General features: G+C 31.7%; 1 protein-coding gene across 8 annotated transcripts in view; it reads left to right on the top strand.

Annotated features, from left to right (window-relative positions):
- Positions 1-16,458, top strand: part of LOC129918355 (sentrin-specific protease 8) — an 81,293-nt gene that overhangs the window by 47,798 nt on the left and 17,037 nt on the right. For 4 of the 8 annotated variants that reach the window (XM_055998853.1, XM_055998843.1, XM_055998859.1 and 1 more), the window contains 2 exons: positions 10,767-10,875; positions 10,939-11,154. In XM_055998853.1, the coding sequence (XP_055854828.1) occupies positions 10,776-10,875; positions 10,939-11,154 (316 nt within the window). In that variant the 5' untranslated portion in view covers positions 10,767-10,775. Of the gene's footprint in view, positions 1-2; positions 114-4,186; positions 4,264-10,766; positions 10,876-10,938; positions 11,155-16,458 lie in introns of those variants that run through there. The other 4 variants (XM_055998835.1, XM_055998940.1, XM_055998931.1 and 1 more) reach the window with 2 other exon arrangements.

Here is a 16,458-nt window from a genome sequence, read left to right as displayed (position 1 = left end):
TCATGATATTCCAATTCGCCGCAATAACAAAATACAATTCGGGCCATAAACAAAAAATATCAAGACTGGAAACTTTCGTACGTCTTTCCCCCCAAAACCCTTATGTGTACAGTGTAAGTGTTGTCTGTGAATATATGTGAAAGCCACCACGTTGGTAAACGAAGTTAACACGCACACATTTTTAGATTCACGACATTTACCACACATAGAACACGAACACAACGATAGGTTCACGACATTCACCACACCTCGCAGCTTGAAGGCAAACGGCAGTGGTCCGTTCTTTTATTGAACAATGTTAACTATTGTTGTTATGTCAAAAAAATCGTTGTATTTGTTTTTGTTAGATTTTGTTACAAAATGTCAACTTTGATTTAGGAACGACTAAATGTTACATTTTGTTGATCTGTCAAAAGAAAAATTTTTGAGATTAATTTTATGAATGAATAAACAAGAAAAAATTAATTTCGTACTGAAATAATTCTTTTTAATTGAATTCTAAGCAAATTGAAACAAAAATATGCATTCAATAATTTCAAATACGGAAACAAACAAGAAATTCTCTTCTCACATCATCCCCTCTCTTCACAATTTAGTTGTGTTTGACAGATTAACATTGAAACTCAAGTCCAGGAGCTGAGTTGAAAAAAGTAACAAAATGTAACTATTTGACACTTCAACACTGGATTTAGGAACGATGTTGTGACGTCACGATGTTACACTTTGTAACTTTTTTCTCATTTAGGAACGATGAAAGTTAACTATTCCCTTCAAGCAAACAGGTCCGACCTCGGTCCGAATCCGCTCCGCCAGAGGCGGAGCTGAGTCCGACTTCGGATCAGAAACTGGTCCGAAGGCGGCTCAAATTAGTATGGAAATTATAATCACCGCGAAGTCGATTGCATATGTATTGGTGTGGTGAAAATCTCCATTCCGAGAAAACGGAGCCGAAGGCGGACCTGAGCCGGAGCAGCGAAAACCTACCAGAAAGAGGAATAAGAAAGGGATGACATTTCGCATTTGCGACCAAAAAAAGAACAAGATTTATTTATTTTTCACTGAAACTGTTTTATTTTTTATTTTATTTTGGCAAACGAAATTTTCACAATAAAAACAATATAAAATACAATACATTTTTTTTCATTTTATTTCATTTGATGCTGCTGCTGTTGTTGGTGTTTTTTTAGATACCCAATCGCATGTTTCACCTTCTAGATTTTTCTTCATCATTAGAGATTACATCTACAACACAAGAAGAAACAACATTTTAACCCAAACACTTTGAGCGATATATAAAACATACCTTTTTTGTTTTCCATATTGTTTATAATTTAATAAAATTGTTTATAATTAATAAACTAACATTATACAAACAACGACACGAGACACGACGCGACCAAACACTTCAACAAAAAATAACAAAATGACGCTTTGGCTCTTGTTGGCCTTGTCTTTCTTTTCCTTTTCTCATTTTCCACCACGATTCTCGTTCGACTTTGTGTTCATACACAAAAAGTTGCAAGTGTGTGAGTGCAAGCCCGATTTTCGCGGTCTGAGGTCGGAGTTTCTTTGTTGAACTCAGTTTTCTTGCTTGAAGGATTGTTAACAATAGTTAACATTGTCGAATAAAAGAACGCATCACAGTTGACCGCCGAGTTTCCAGTCTTGGTATTTTTTGTTTATGATTCGGGCCCTTCAAGCACAAAAAACGGAGTTCAGAAAAGACACTCCGACCGAGAAAAAAGGGGTTGCACTCACTCACTTGCAACTTTTTGTGTATGAACACAAAGTCGAAGGAGAAATCGTGGTGAAAAAACCAATACATATAAAATCGGCTCCGCGGTGATTGTAATTTCCATACTAATTTGAGCCGCCATCGGAACCGTTCTTGAGCCGGATTCGGACCAAGGTCGGACTTGTTTGCTTGAAGTGATTTTTCAATCGATTGAAAAATCACATGCGGTGGCTACACACTGTTGTGCCAAATCACGTTACACTTTTACATTTTCGAGGAACAAACGTCAAAAAGAGGAAAAATTTAGCAACAGAACTGTACTACCCTCAGGGCCAGTTGTACAAATATTTAATCCGTGGATCAGCAACTTTTATCTTCTGAAATCGGTAGCAAGGCTGAAGTTTAGCACTGGCTCAAGGTTCATATATGTAGAAACAGTCACATTCATGCTTGAACCGAAGTTGACCCGCAGCTAATCCGCCGAAATCGGTGGGTTAAATTCCTCAACCAAGGCTGATCCACGTTTGTACAACTGGCACTCAGAAAATTCTGTTCCCTTCGTGAGCATCTTCCCCCTTCACTCCTCATCCCTCTTGCCTACAAACTCACTGCTTAGGCGATTGTAAAATCACCGTGTAGCCAGGCACTAAAGGCCCAACTATAATAGGCATATGCGCACATGGGCTTATGACATTTGCTCATACGGATCATAAATTTGATTCATAGCTAGGTCGAACATAGCCTTTATGTTTTTCTTAGTTTATTCTAACGGCCATATTATTCACTAGTTTAAAAAATACATCTGGATGTAAAATTGTCAAATGTCAAAAATAAATCCAAATCCAAAATAGTTATCTTGATTTCAACTATGAAAACAGTTAAAAATAGTTAAAAATGACAATTTTTTCTCTGTGTGATAGTGAATATCATAGATTTGGATTTATTTTTGACAGTTCAATTTCTTTACATCCTGATGTATTTGTTAAATTAGTGAATAATATGGCCGTAAGTTTCTAAAAAATATTTATGTTCAACCTAACAATGTTTTACTTTCATGCGAGAAATCGCTGAGAACTTCAAATCGATACAAACCTCAATAAATTTTAATTTTTTTGAGCAATTAAGCTAACATTTTTTAACAATTTTGGTATTTTCTGTTTTTTTTTTTTTATTATTAAAGAAAATAGTTAAATTCAGGGGCGTACGTTGAGTTGTCGAGGCCCCGGGCAAGACTAAATTTTGGGGCCCCTTTGATATTTGGAGGCCCCTTTGATATAGTAAATAAGAAAATAAATTATATACCCTACTTTTTTCTTGGGGCCCTGATGAAATAATATTTGTCTGGTTACCAATTCATTATACATTACACTACACTGAAGATTATAATTTGTGTCTCTCTTGTGTCCGAAGTGTTTCATGTCAAATATCTTATCTTTTGTTTTGAATTGTCTTCTGTCGATGCCCTGATGTGTTGGGGGCCCTGGGGCACGGCCCCGCTTGCCCAAATGGTGTGTACGCCCCTGGTTAAATTATAGTGAAAGTGGCAAAAAAAGTGTTTGATTTTATAAACAAAAATTATTCATGTGAAAGAATTTTGTTTGTAAACGTGTTTGTGTGTCACAATAAGTGATAAACACTTCTAATCACAGTACACATAATAAGGTAATGGGCACGTTCAGGAAATATTAGGGACTAGATATTTAGGCAACGTCATTTTCTGAACGTAAATTTGAGTAAATTGACTAAATTAGTTTGGGTGTGATGCTTTTGTCAAATTTCGAAATTTATTTAACAATTTTACCGGTCGCATGGGTAAGACACCAAATTTAACTTAACTGTAATGAATAAATAAAATTAATTATAACCGATAATGCACTTTTTAGTTGTTTTTCACACAAATAAAATTAATTTTGCTAAATTAATTCTTTAATTAAAAACAATCTGCTGTCATGTTGACAAAAAAAAACTTTCCTAAATTTTTAGGTAAAAAATTCTTGCCTGACTTTCCAGTCAGCTTTCCTATAAAATTACCTAAATTGGAATTACTTTTTTTGACAGCTGACCAATCAGAGACCGAGAACTTACCTAAATATTTAGTCCCTAACGTTTCTGAACCTGCCCAATATATTCCGAACGTTGTCAAAATTTGTTTGTCAAAAATGGGCACCAATCTGTCAGGTCGGCCTTTAATTTTTATATTTCAATCGCAGTAAACAGGAAATTTGTTTTTGTTTTAATTTATAAAATGTCATTTGAAAAAATTAAATTTCCTTGTGTTTCTTTGCGGAAAATGGTGAAATTGTTAACAAATTAGTGGTGTGCGTGGTTTTTCGGTTTTTGTGCGTTTTTCGTCGGTAAATAAAAGAAATAAGATTTACGATAGCTGACATTGGTCGCCAAATTGTCATGTTTTGACAATTTGGCGACCAATGTCAGTTTGGAAGATATTACCTTTTTATGTGTACTGTGTACTGTGACTTCTATTAACATTTATGCGTCCAATTTTACCATGATGAACATGTTTAAAAGTGAGTTTACAATTCTTAAATTAATAACAGTTCTTAATTTTGTAGACAAAATCATTTTTAAGGGATGTTATGGCTTTTTGCTCAAGTAAAATTTCTTATGTAGAACATAAAACCCTTAGGTTCTACTATTTTTTGCCCCTTAAGTCAGCTATTACACGAAGCCTCAAGAGGCTTGACTCTTTTTTCGAATTTTCTTTTGATAATCATTCTGTGAGGCGCGTACTATTACACGATGCCTCTTGAGGCAAGGACTCAAATTTGACATTTCTCTTTTGATTTAAAATTTGTTGTTGTTGTATTGCACCAAGAAGCAAAAAGAAATGAGAGGGAATGTTGAAAAAAGAAAAAGTGGAAAAAGAAACGTCAAAAAAGAGTCTCGGACTCACGACCCACGACTCTCCGATCGGATAATTTTTTCTGTCATCTTTTTTCTCTTTTCCACTCATTATGTTTAAAAAGAGTGGCGCCTCTTGAGGATTCACGTAATAGCTGACTAAGTTATGTCAAACTTAGTGGAATTTACCCTTTTAAGAATTTTGCCTCTATAATGCTTTACAGAAGCAACAATTGCATCTGTAAAGCTTTATATAACCAAAATTGTTTGTCGGGTATGACACAGTTTGAAGTTCGTGTAAACGATTTTAAGGGTTTATGTTCAACATAAAAAAAAATTCAAAACAATTTTTAACAAACACTTTTTTTTATTATTTTTTCTTTAAATATTTAGATATTTTGAGCACTTAATCACTAAAACGAAATAATTTCAATTAAAAACAAAAAAAGGCACACCGCCATGTTTGTAGTTTGTTTTGTTCATAAAAAAATGTAAACACAAATTTAAAAAAAAAATTCAAGATACGAAAAATATAAAAATTTTGTGTATTGTTTTTGAAACACTTTCTTCATTATTTTATTCATTTATTTAATTATTTTGTTAATTTATTTGAAGTATTACACCACTTAAATGAAACAAATAAAAGAAAAAAACAGAAGAAAAAAGCCGCACCGCCATGTTTGTAGTTTCTTTTGTTTATGTTGTGCGAAGTGCGAAAGGAACAAATATAGAAAAACGAAAAAAGCACCAGCTTTTGACAACAAAAGTCATTCATTAAAACTTTACTCTTTTCGCCGTCTAAGTTTATACCGCTGGTATAGCTAGAAAGAACTGGAATCATTTTTTTTTTCAATTTTTGTATGGAAAAGTCAAACGACTAGCAGTCCATATATAGTAGGTCAATGCTCTGCGCTGCATGCAGATTTTTCTCTGAAACTGTGCATTTTTCCACAAATAAAGTTGGCACGAGAGAGAAAACAATTAGGTCCGTCAAGATAGCACCCACACCCCCAAATTTCCAAAATCTGAGTATACAATCATTTGTTGCTAATTAGTTGCTCTAATCTCAAATTTGTTGCTCCACTCCTTCCCCCTCAAAATTGATGGAAAGGGTGTGGGTGCTATCTTGACGTCAAGATAGCACCCACACCCATTAAAAACCCAACATTTAAAAAAAAACTGAGTACGCAGTAATTTGTTGCTCCAAACAGTTTTCTCAAAAAAGCTAAATTCCCCCAAAATTTAACGCACAGCTACAAAAATGGTATCGAATTAAAGGGCCTCTCCACACCTTTTCAAAAAGGTCTCATTCAACTTTTAAATCCATCTCCTTCATGTCCAAAATGGGTTGTGGAACATATCAAAACGTCAAGATAGCACCCACACACCAAGAAAAACCTAAAAATTTAAAAAAATAAGTATGCAATTATTTGTTGCTAATTTGTTGTTAATTAGTTGCTCTAATCTCGAATTTGTTGCTCCACTCCTTCCCCCTCAAAATTGATGGAAAGGGTGTGGGTGCTATCTTGACGTCAAGATAGCACCCACACCCCCTAATTTCCAAAATCTGAGTATGCAGGATTTTAGTGATAATTTGTTGCTAATTAATTGCTCTAATATTGAATTTGTTGCTCCATGCTTTAACCTTCAAATCGACTCTGCAAAAAGCTATTTTTAAATTTTCTATCACTACCCAATCCTCTCTTACAGAAGAAAAACTAATTTTGCGATGACGTCACCTATCAAGCTGGGTACGCCACAACGAAAATTTGAAAATTTAAGTAGGTACGCAGGAATTTGAAGATATTTTGTTGCTAATTTATTACCCTAATCTAGAATTTGTTGCTCCACGGTTTGACCTTTAAATCGGCTGTAACAGTTGCAATATAATTTATATAGCTTTATATAGGTATATTTTCAAAAATTAATGCTTTTTAAAAAGCTACATTTCCAATAGTCAAGTATTCTTGCCCTTTCATAAGCCCTTAAAACAAGTACCTACCTATAGGTACGGAAGACGTTAAGTAAAACTCAACAGCAAAAACAAAGTTTACAAAGGTAATTACTACTGTCCATTTAATGTCTCTATATTATATAGACAGCTTTTCCTTTCCTATTTTACCATTAGGTACCTACCTCAATTTCAAAAATTAATTTGATTTAACGTATAAACATCTACCTACCTTTTGTAAACATATCTTACAACAACAAACATCTATTGTTATAAAATGTCTCCCATGTCCTAGCCTAGAAGAAGCCTAGACATCTCTTGAAAATGATACCTACCCCAACATTTTTTTGTAATTCTTTTCATCGCTTTTTTACACTTTAAGTCTATCACTCTAGTTTTGGAGAGATGCATTTTATTAACTACCACTAAAGCAACCGAAAAACACAACTCAATGCTATTCAACCAATCAGGTTGCGATGCGACTATTTTTATTATAAAAACAAACCAATTACATAAAGAAAAAGCTTAGGTAATTGCCTAAAAGGAAAAACTTTAAAATTTAAGAAAATATGTAAGCAGGTATGCAGGAATTTGTTGATAACACTGGTTAACAAAATTAAACTTTTTTTTTTTTGCCGAAACAAAAATATACTTTTCTGAAGGTTTTCGGTGTGCTGAATTTGAATCCGAAGTCAAAAAAAATTTATCAACTCCCGTTTTTGAAATATTACCTTTAGAAAATGCAGCACTTCGGACCTTATTCTTTTATATATGGAAAATTGTTTGAGCATATTTAGTAACGGTTTTTATAAGAACTATTTACCACCTTTTTAAATCTGTTTAAATCTTTCCGATATCTTTTTTACTGCCCGAGATATCCTCAGTTGTTTGGTATTTTTATAAATTTTATAACGTCATTATCTTCTTAATGATGTATGAAGCCAAACCCACTGACTTCCGTTTAAGATATCTCGGGCAATATAAAAGATATTGAAAAGATTTAAATGTGTAATGTGTAAGCATTTAATTGAAATAAAACTAAAACTAAAACTAAACTATATGCTCAACGATTCTCCTTATACAAAGGAATAATATCCAAAGAACTCAAAAAAAAGTTTTGCATTTTCTAACGGTAATATCTCAAAAACGGGAGCTGATTAGTTGTTTTTGACTTCGGATTCGAATTCAGCACACCGAAAACCTTCAGAAAAGTATATTTTGTTTCGGCAACAAAACCCTTGTAAACCAGTGTAATTAATTGCTCCAACAGATGCATTTAGGTAGGTATTTTAAAGACTTTCTATCTATACCTACCTAATTTTTTTCAAAAAAACTAAAAATTTCAAATTATAGACATGAATTGAATTGATAGTTAGCACCTTCCTTCTTATGCAATAACTTCATTCCCCTAAGGGTGAAGGCCTCAATCCCACATTACCGAACGTTTTCAAAATTGAAATTGAACATAAAAATCTTTGGCGCCGGGTACAAAGGTGTTAAGTCAGAAAAGGTAATTTTGAGGAAAATGAAAGTGAAGTTTCAATTTTTGTTTGTAAATCTGAATATTATTATTTTGAAAAAGTAATGATGCAGAAACATTATCTATAAGATCTTTTTTAATATCCATATGCTGCTGACCGGAAAATGACCGTTCTTAAAAAAAAATTGTGTTGACTTAACACTCTAGAGCCATTTAGTCTTCATAAATAAACTTGGTCCAAAGGTGTTAAGTCAAGAAAATCTTTGTTTATATTGATAACAAAGCTTAATTTATAAAAGAAACTTGGAAATATCAATGTGATCAATTACCAATGTGGGAATTCTTTTTGAAATATGTAATATAATTCTGTAGAAAAATGGCTTTTCGTTTTCTGTCTTCCTCTTGACTTAACTCCTTATGATCAATTTATAAGAAAAATGATTTATTAAAGTTTCACCTCTACCACGTTTGAATTGCAAACATGTTTTTTTTTTAGATTTTGTCAAGCTAAATTATCTACTGTGTTACCCCAAAAACTAAGTTACATAAAAGTCCAAGAGCTAGTGGCTTATTTGACTAAGGTAGCTCTTGTAAGGCTTAAAATTCTTACAGTGGTAATTTTTAACATGATTAGTAAAATAATTTTGGTCTGGCAGGCCTCAGCGGTGCATATCATATATATATATGACCTTGAAAGTGTAACTTTCAACTTTTTATTCCCAAAATTTGACTTTGAAATCAAAAAATATTGATTAATACTTGATTTAAAATTAAAATAAAGTTTAATATTCTGCCTTTTGAAAAATGTATCGTTCATAACAATTGGTTGTTGTTTACATTTTTGTTGTTGTTGAAAAAGTAGCAGACAATTTTGTGCTACTGGCGTTTTGGTACTTTTACACAATTTTTCTCTAAGAGGATTTCATCCCCACTCCTTAAAATTTGACAGGTTTCATATTTTTGTCCAAAAGGAACCCAAACAAACCTAGTTTATACTTATTAATTTCATATTGCTAGTATTTACTATGTTTTATGCATACAAGCCGTTGCTGTAAGGAAAACACTCATAGGGGGAAGTGGTCACCCTTCGTACAGTTTTTACTTATTTTTTTTTAGTTATTTATTTACTCAGTCCAGCTTCGAGAAAATGGACTTTATTTGTAATATGAATATTATTACACTTTACAAAAAAATTTGACACTTCTAAGTCAAAGGCTTAAATAGTTATAGCCATTTTACTAGGATTAGATTTTTGTACGAATCCTCCCCACCCGTGGGGTACCTTCGTACAGCACATGGGGTACATTCGTACAGGATATTTAAAACGTTAATTTGACTAACTTTTGATTTGTCAAATGCCAAATATCAGTTTTAAAACATTTAATTACTTGTTAATTTATTAATTAATTGAACTTGACTCAAAAAAAAACAAATAAAAAACTTAATTTTTCGCGATTCGATGATTCTGAAACAAATTATTATTTACATATATAAAAATACCAACCTTAATTTACCATAGAATGCGAAAAACTAATTTTAGAGGTTTAAATTTCATTTCAATAAAACTGTAACTCCGTGTTTTGATTGTTATCTGCTCAAGAAAATTTACTGGCGGGCATACGTATGCGTACGAATGTGCCCCATGTTTGACTGTACGAATGCTTCCCAAGCTGTACATAATGCAGAAAAATCGATTTTTGAAAAAATGTACTGAGATTTTGCAATATTTATAATAAAAACACAAATTTAACACTTTAATCAACAATTCTTCATTACAGTTTAGCCAAAAACATACTTAACTTAAACACAATATGGTATCAAATGTACATAAAAAAATTACTCAGAGCACTAAAAAGCACTAAAAGTCTTGTGGCGACCGAATCCGTTGCACTTAGGATTCAAAATTTATCTAGCAGCTCGATGCCTACTATGTCTATGCACTCGAGTAAGCACGTGTTTGAATACCGTTTAGTTTTTGTTTTATGCTCACTGTACGAAGGGTGACCACTTCCCCCAACACCATTATTTAAACGGGGAATCGAAGTATTGCGATATTTATGATTCTATTTCATAAAGAAATTTATTATATGTACATTACGGATATTCAGGATCCGATGGAACTGGTCTAGTATTTAGTGTCATTTTAAATCTTAGAGGATATAATATATGGAGTGCTTGTTCCCTTACCTAATACATTGTAACGCCATATGCATAGATAGGGGTCACTGCCTTCGTTTTTCAGTGTGAGTCCGGTTCTGCAGCTGTAAATAAACACGCTTGTTGATGACAGCCATCGAATGAAAATAAAATGATGGATGCACTCATCGAAAAACTTAAAGAAACTAGAGCCCTCTATAAAAGCTTCACGGAACTAACAGCACAAGCACTCCATATATTATATCCTCTAAGTCTTAAATGAAAAACAAATGTGTAAATAATTTTCACATCTGCTTCATACTACAGATTATAATATAACGTGCGTTCATGATCTACATTCCTACATATTAAAAAAAATATATATAATTTTACTAGTCCTCTTGCACCAGATCGTGAAAACCCCTATTATTTTAAAACATTTTTGTTCTAGAAAATTACTTCATTTGAAATTCTAACTGACTTTATTTGCGAAATTCTCATTTTGACTGTTGTGAAAACAGGCTATAGAAACAACAACAAAATTTAATAAAAAATGTTTTATATTTAAAAAAAATAAATGACCCATTAATATTAATTTTAAGCTCCTAACGATGTCAGTGCCACAGAATAATACTCTCAGGTTACAACCCCCAACATCTTCACTTAAGTTGGCATCTCCAGTCCAACATCAAAGCACAGGATCTGCAACGGGTAAAATAAATTTAATGTACTTAACTAATATGAAGAAATTAATTGTGAACATCAATTTTAAAGGAAATCCAAGAAATAAATGTGCCCTTAAGCCTGGTCATTCCCTTATAGACTGGATAAGACTAGGAAACTCAGGATGTGATTTGTCAGGAACAAATGGAGCTGTATTTTCAGTAAGTTTGAAGGAATTAAGTAAACATTGCACCAACGATGACGCGTGGATGGCAATACGAGGGAATGTTTATAATATAACGCGATACATGGATTTTCATCCGGGAGGTAAGATGAATTCAAATGTTGGCAACAAGAATTGATAACGGTTTTTTCTAGAGGATCATTTTTTACTAAAGGAGGGTCGTCTCCCGACAAACAATTTTGGTTCTATAAAGCTTTACAGATGCAATTGTTGCTTCTGTAAAGCATTATAGAAGCAAAATTGTTAGTAGGGCTATCTCCCCCTTTTTAGGTGGGAGAGGCAATTTTCTAAAATATGACGAAAAATTAAAAAAATATATTAAAAAACAACGACAACACTTACAGTAATGAATGATACCCTTTTTCAAAATTGTACACTTAATTTAATTTTTAAATCAAATTATTTCAATTAATTGTGTTCGAAATAATCAACTTCAAATTCAAAATTTGGGAAAAAAAAAAAATTTTAAAACACATAAAATACTATTTTTACCAAGACTGTGAATTTAAATACGAAATCAATCAATGAAATGAACGACCTCAATTAATTTCTTATCAAATACTGAAAATATGTTTTTATGCCTTCTAGTTTCCGAGAAAATTGAAAATAAGAAAATTACCATTTTATCAGATTTTCATTTTCTTTTCATTACCTTTTTGGGCCCTCTGGCCCGCTCCGACAACTTCGTTGCTTCGCTTAGGATATTTTAAATCGGTCCCAAGAATCTCGCGATTTTTAAAAAAACGGTAAATGTATGAAGTTCAAGGCGCATCCTATAGTGTGCCCCTGCTTGGGCACACTATAGGATTTAGGGTGGGATCAAGCTTGGGTATGTACAAAGTTTCTTTTGGATTCGAAGAAACTTTTAAATTTTGAAAGAAAACGAATTCTTAAAAACAAATAAAAATGATATAGGTTAGAAGTTCGTTGTCCTTATTTCGTTTGTTAGGGTCGTCATTCCATAACTACATCCTACTTCTGGTCGGGCAGTTACCCCGACGGCAGAAGCCCCCAACCTGGAGGGCCAGGCTCCTCCAAGGACGAGAGGTTGGCTAAGCCGCTCCTTATAGACCTGTGCTCTGAATATGTCTGAGTAGCTCATATAAGGTGTTCACCAAGTAGTTCGGCCTTACTGGAACTGGTGACGCTACCGTTGATTCTGAAAAAGAATTCTTCCGCTACCGTCATTTGTTGGAAGTGCCTTGGTGGGAACACTCCTTCGTTGGGGGGGTAATTAGTAGCAACAGCCTACTCCGCTTCGACCTGTCGACCATGGGAGGCCCTTCTGCGAAAACAAGTTTCGCGATCGCATAGCTCTAAGCTTCATAGTAGTAGTCACCGTAAGCCCATCCGCCACGACAAGGCTTACCCCCATGGATGGCGAAGCTTGTTGGTTGAGGCCCAAATCCACAGCGGATTGTAGCCGCCTTACGGCACTGGTCACCCTAAGTAAGTAAGTAAGTAAGGTTAGAAGTTCAAGGCGTATCAAAGTAAGATGGGTAAGGGGGCATGCAGCCCCCTTGCTCGGGCACACGATAGGATTTGTGGTGGGGCAAGGTTGGGTATGTACAAAGTTTCTTTTGGATTCGAAACAACCTTTAAATTTTGAAGAAAATTTGCCTACACTCAAACTCAAACCCAAAATCCTATAATAGTAAGCCCAAGTAGGGGCGTTGCAAGGGTTGCTTGCAAGCATTATGTTTATGTAAGCACGAAAACAGCTAAAAAATACAAATCTGATAAAAAGGTAGTTTTTTAGTTTTCAATTTTCTTAAAAACTAGAACACATAGAAGCATTATGGTTTAAAGAATTAGATAAGAAATTAATTGAGGCAGATTATTTTATCGATAAATAAGTATTTAATGTGTTTTCTTAGACTTTTTTTTTCCAAATTTTGACTTTGAAGTTGATTATTCCGAGAACAATTAATTTAAATAATTTTATTTAAAAATTAGAATTAGCGTTATTTTCAAATAATTTTTTTTTTCTGTTTTTATTTTAGAAAATTGCCCCTCCCGCCTAAACGGTTGGAGGTAGACCCCCTTTTCCCATAGAAAAAAACGATTGTATTGAACTCCTCTACAAAAAAAAAAACCGTTATCAAATCTTGTCGCCTAAGTTATCGTATTCTCAACCAAATGTTTTATCTTTATTAGTAATAAGTAGAAATTGAAAGTTTTGAATTTTTCATTAACATCATACAAATTATTGACAGGACTTTCTTTGCATTTTATTTTTCTTTGAAGTCTAAGGCACCTACAAAAAAGCGGTCCTCGAGCTTCTCCACCAATTGCCCCCTCAGTTTTTTAAGTCGATTTATTTCAATTCTTTTTTATTTAAGAGGGGAAATTTGGCAGCAAAAATATTGACTTGAAATTTGTACTTAGTACGTTTTTTTAACTTTGGCATTTAAATTTAGCACTAAACCCAAAGAACCGTTATTTTTTGTGTTTGAAATGCTTGATTTTTAAATTTTGTTCATATTTATAACTATGGGTCTTTAAAGAAAAAAATAATATTTTTTATAGATAACTATATAAAGTGCGATTATCATTCGCTTATTTTGTGTTATTTCCTGTTGATAAAGCTTGTCTTAAAGTCTTTTTTAATTCACACGAGTGGTTTCTTAGCCATAAGCTATTAAATATTAAATGCCTAATAATTTTAATACAATTTTATTAAGCTTTTACCCTGCAAACCAAAACTCAGTAATTTGCTGAAAACAATACCACACGGTTAAAAATTCTGTCGTAGTACAACCTTTGGAATAAGGCCTTTTTCAAAACAAAAATTATTAATTTTTAATATTGCGATTTGATTACACAGTTTTTTAATAATTTTATTATTAATTTCAAATACAAAAAATTAAAATGAATTAGTTTCAATAGTAGAGTAACTAAACCAAATTATTAGGGAACCCGGCCGAACAGCTCTGATTTTGACGATTTTTTTTTCAAACGTAGGTAATTAAAAATACTTTAAAGTCTATAGATTAAAAATTGCCGGTGTTGCCGTATTGTTTTTTAAAATTAAAATTAATTTCTTTTTAACAGAAACATTTTTTTTGCTTAAATTTCATAAAACAAATGATAGCAAAAGATTCTCTTTAATTTAAGGAAAATATATTAAAGGCAGTAAGGGACAATCTTCCATCGTTTAAGCGATAAATGCAATTTTCTAACATTCTGACCTCAAACACAAAAAAAATATTTTGAAAACAACGGCAACACCTACAATACTTTAAAATACATTTTTAAAAAGCCAGAAGCTCATTCTTATCTCTTAAATTTGAATCCACTAAATTTAATCAAGACTTTTTGAAAAAATGGTCCTCAAACTCAGAATTAAAAAAAAAAATGTTATTAGAAAAATTTAAAATTACTTTTTTCCAAACTTTTTCTAATAAAATATGAATTTATTTAAAAAAAATGTTTGGCCATAAATATTATCAGTTGAATTTCGAAGCAAAAAAGGTAAAATATATCACACTTTTGAAAAAAAAAATGAAAAATTACTTCAATTTCAATGGTTTTTTTTTGTTAAAACTGAATTTTTGCATTGAAATAATTAATTTTCTCAAATACTGTGGTAAATAGGAACTTTAAATTTTTTGTATTTAACTTTCAACAGTAAGGGTTATTAAATGAATAAAAAATAATTTTATGTTTAGATGTTGAACTTAAAAAAAAAAATAAGTTACATTTTTTTTCAAAACTTTTATTAAAAAAAGTTCTTCGAAAATGAAATACTTTTTAATTTTTTTCATAAACCGTAATACATATTGACATTTCCTTTTATAATTTGAAATCATAATAAATGCGGCCAAAAAATTTGAAAATAAATGCATTTTACATTACGACCAAGTTTAAAAAACGACATGTTAAAATTTTTTCAATAATTTTTTTTTTTCAAAAATCTGAGTTCAATTACCATTCTTTCAAAAGCCGTTCATTCAATTAACTTCATTTTAATTTTACATATATGACTAAGCTTCTAGATTTTAAAAAATGTATATTTGAATATTGTAGGTGTTGCCGTTGTGTTCAAATATTTTTTTTTGTGTTTGAAGTCAATTAATAACAAAATTGCATCTATCGCTTGAACTATGGAAGATTGTCCCTCACTCCCATACATTTTTTTTCCTTGAATTTCCTAGACAATCTTTTGGCATCAATTAATTTATGAATTTTAAGAAAAATTTTTGAAAAAAAATTGTTTTTGTTCAAAAAAATCTTCAATTAAATTTAAAAAATCAAAACGGCAACACCGGCAATTTTTAATCTATAGACTTTAAAGTATTTTTAATTACCGACGTTTGAAAAAAAAGATCATCAAAATCTAAGCTGTTCGGCCGGGTTCCCTAATATTGCCAATTTTTGAGCTTTAGTTACTCCACTACAAATACAAAATATTAATATGTAATTTTGAAATATAAGAAAATTTTAATTAAAAAAATTCCCTTGCATCTAAACTATAACTTTATTTGGTTAAGAATTGAAACTAAATACTCGTCTTCTTTTTTTTTTAATACAAGAAAATCAAATTTTACCCAAACTGTATTAAAAACGAAAACGAAAATGGAAGCCAATTTGTGCCTGGATTTAGGGTTATCGCTACCTGAAAAAGTACCTATATAAAAATTTTTTGGTTAAGAAAAACGCATTTGGTAATCTTTTTTAATTAAAAATCTGAATTTGCACTATTTTGAAGGTGCTTTGTGTTTTTTTCAAAGTAAAATGTATGAATTACTGACAAAGTTTGATCGGCAATATGGTTTCACTTCACATAGTTTGTTGAAAAAAAAGATAAAAATATTATCATTATTATATTTATAATGAGTAATCACTTTCAGAAATTTTTTGTTTCATTTAAAAGCAGTAAGAAAGAAAATACTAAAAATTATAAAAAATAATGAAAAAGAAAAAAAAAATCAGGAAACGTCTTTAATTTAAATTTCAATAAATTTTGTATTGGACTTAAAAATGTAATACAATCAAAGTATTAAATTTAAATAAAATTTTTGTGTTGCCTCAAATATAACCCAATTTTTTGTAGAATCTACACCAACATTTTTAACCGTGCACAAACAAAAAGAATTAATATGTAATGTTATGTGTTTTTCTACCAACGACTTTCCCCTTCGAAACAAAAAAAATCTTCAATTACACACTTTGTTTTTGTTGGGATAATCAAGACATCATCTTTTTTATTTTAATTTATTTTAGTTAACCCACTCAATGCCAAGCACCATACAAATATAGAAATAGGTACTATTTAATGAGTGATTTAACTCACCAAATTTTAAATTTAATAAAAAATATTTTTTTTTAATTTGGTACTTACAAAGATGTCCGTTTTCGATACATTACTATTAGTGGAGTCAAAT

The sequence above is a fragment of the Episyrphus balteatus genome, chromosome 1 (genome assembly GCF_945859705.1).
Source record: "Episyrphus balteatus chromosome 1, idEpiBalt1.1, whole genome shotgun sequence".
NCBI classification, from domain to species: domain Eukaryota; kingdom Metazoa; phylum Arthropoda; class Insecta; order Diptera; family Syrphidae; genus Episyrphus; species Episyrphus balteatus.
Note: the sequence above shows the minus strand (reverse complement) of the source record. Positions and strands in the feature narration are given on the sequence as shown.